Genomic DNA, 3,101 nt, shown 5'->3' with positions numbered 1-3,101 from the left:
TATGTGCGAAGAACGACTATTATCTTTTTAAGATAAATGAATCTATATACTTATACTGTTCTCACGTATACTGTGCAATGATATATGATAACTATATTTAATAATTAAATTGTAATAATTAAACTAGTAACTAGATAAATATATATTGATTGTTTGATGATGAAAAAAAATAAAATAAATAAGATATATTCGAAGATATATTCGTGCTTCTTTTTTTTCTCCAATGTCTAATTATGAATCTATCTCACTTTAGGTGCAGAAATGATATAATAGTGTACAAAGAATAGATACTTGATAATTGCTAGTAAGTGCACCATAAATATACTTGCTAATATATCTTGATAACAGTTCATAGTACATTTACGAATTTTTATATATACATATTTCATTAAATTTCATTAAATAATGTGATAAGAATAACAATGACAAGGCAGATCACGACGGTGCTGATAGATCTCAGCGGGACATTGCACATCGATAATACGGCTATTCCAGGTGCTATACAAGCATTAAACAGGTTAGATTACATTTTCAATAATATATACTTACTAACCGGCCACAGTATAATCTTTGTGGAAATGGCGCGATTCAATTTTAAGTATCCTAAATAAAATCCGTAAGTTTAAACTACATTTAGTTTACATAAAAATGTATTATTGATTAAAAGATTGATTTAATAATAAAAAATTATTTTTTTTTGTTTATTGTTTTCTTTTAAGATTAATTTAATGTCTACTTTACTTGACAAATGTCTTGAAGATATTGAATCAGAGTGTGAATGAAGATCTTTTTATAAATTACTAAAATTACTAAAATTACTAAAATTACTAAAATTACTAAAATTAATCAAACGATAAAATCTTATGATTTATTTTTAATATCAGGCAGCTTTTTATTCTTTAGACTTTAGAGAATGATGAATTTATATTTTCATGTTTCAGACTACGAAATGCAAACTTGTCAATTAAATTCGTCACCAATACTACCAAGGAGTCAAGTAATTATTTGTATGAACGTCTGATAAAACTTGGATTCGATTTACGGAAGGAAGAGATTTTCAGTTCTTTAGTAGTAGCGAGAAAATTAATTATCTCTCAACGATTGAAACCAATGTTGTTAATTGATCCAGCAGCAATGGAAGATTTTCAAGATTTAGCAACAAATGATACACCTAATGCAGTTGTGATTGGTTTAGCACCAAGCAAATTCAATTATGAAGAACTAAACAAAGCATTCAAGTAATTTTGCATCTCCTTTTCATCTATATCTTATAAATGTATATATTTTTTAAATGTATAATGTATATATTTTAACGTGGTATTTTAGATTGCTTTTGGATGGCGCTTCCCTCATAGCCATTCACGAAGGACGATATTACAAGCGTCCCGATGGATTAGCTCTAGGTCCTGGGCCATTCATCAAAGGATTAGAATATGCTAGCAATGTGAAAGCAAAAGTTGTTGGTAAACCGACCATAGGATTTTTTAAGGCAGCTTTAGAAGAAACAGATCCAACACAGGCTGTAATGATTGGAGATGTAATATTTTGAATTATGTCATCTTTCCTTTTTTGCATATTATAATCTTTTTACACATTCACAAATATGAATCTTTTATAATTAGGATGTAAAGGATGACGTAGCTGGTGCACAGGCAGCTGGGATCAGAGGTATTCTGGTACAAACTGGTAAATATAGAACAGGAGATGAGAATACAATTACTCCAGAACCAGCAAGAGTATGCGCTTCTTTTGTAGAAGCTGTCGACAGTATTCTTAGTGAAAGTATTTAAAGATTTGTGGTTTGATAAAATAAGTGCATGAATAGCAATAGAATTCTTTATTCAAGTATCGCTGTAATGCGCGATGCAATCTCTTTTCTATATTAAATTATATTTTATTAAATACTGATTATTTTATAGTATACACTGTCTGGAGTGATGCCATATTATTATAAAACAGACGCAATAAATACAAATAAAAATTAATATCAATTTTTTTCTGATATGGAGCTTTATGTCATTTTGCCTATTAATGTAAGTATCGATAGAGTAATGTATTACAAAGATAATCGGATAAATATGAAAGTATTCAAGGATAGAAATATCGTCTCGTTGTACATTTGTAGAAAATTGTAGAAAATTTGACTTGATCAGTTTGACATTGAAAAGTTTGATAATTTACATGTCGTGACAGTAAAATGTAGTATTTTACAAAGCAATCTGCACACAAGCATTCGATCTTTTGCAGAGACGATATTAGTCCATAATCTTAATAGTTCTAAAAATTATAAATTTAATCTTTCGCTACGTAACCTTATGTTATAAGTAGTACCACTGTAGAATCTGCACCTACAACAGGTTTACAAAAAGAAAATGCTGTTTATTAAAAATGTACGGTGCTTTGCGAGTATCGTTTTTCATATAAAATTTGGCACCCAAATTTACTGTTTTGTTCTTTAAATCTCGTTTCTTTTCACATAGATTGAAGAAAGATGAAATCGATATTTTGATTTTTACACCATTAACGTTCTTAAATTAATACTTCGTTTTTCTGTGCAAAAATAACATGTCTGTGAATAAAACGACTAAATTTATTACCTTTTACGAAATGAAATTATATGCTGCTAGAAAATACATAATAAAAACAGATAAAAATTCATGATAATATATAGCTTTTATAATTTATCATTTATCATCATTATTGATAATGTAAAAGAGAGAAATGTTAATATAATTATGTATCTTGTAACTGTATGGGCTGTTTTAAATATCAATGTAAGCCATGATTAAAATGCCCTCTGTAACTTATGATCTATGATCAGGCACATCTCGATTGCTCGCATTATGGTAACAAATGTCTAAAATAAGTGCTTTAAAAAAATAAAGAATGATTACTCTTGATTCATGCGAGAAATCTGTATAAAGAATAGGAATATATACATTTCCAGAGAACTATGCAATGAACTGAACAATTAATTGATTCTAGATAATCGTTATGTAAATAAAACCATATAGTTATAATATCATTAATAAATTGAAATAATTTCAGATCGAAGGCAAAATGTACAATTTTCATTACTTGTCATATATCATGTCGAGATA

General features: G+C 28.1%; 1 protein-coding gene across 1 annotated transcript; it reads left to right on the top strand.

The window, feature by feature from the left end:
* The first annotated feature begins 286 nt into the window (after positions 1-286).
* Positions 287-1,985, top strand: LOC108692103 (haloacid dehalogenase-like hydrolase domain-containing protein 2). Its single transcript, XM_018200245.1, has 4 exons — positions 287-517; positions 942-1,238; positions 1,327-1,537; positions 1,623-1,985. Exons 1-4 carry the CDS (start codon positions 423-425, stop codon positions 1,788-1,790), a joined length of 771 nt encoding a protein of 256 aa, XP_018055734.1. The 5' UTR covers positions 287-422; the 3' UTR covers positions 1,791-1,985.
* Positions 1,986-3,101: the final 1,116 nt, after the last annotated feature.

The sequence above is a fragment of the Atta colombica genome, unplaced genomic scaffold, assembly GCF_001594045.1.
Source record: "Atta colombica isolate Treedump-2 unplaced genomic scaffold, Acol1.0 scaffold58, whole genome shotgun sequence".
NCBI classification, from domain to species: Eukaryota; Metazoa; Arthropoda; class Insecta; order Hymenoptera; family Formicidae; genus Atta; species Atta colombica.
The sequence above is the reverse complement of the archived record's forward strand: the minus strand, read 5'-3'. Positions and strand labels throughout refer to the sequence as shown.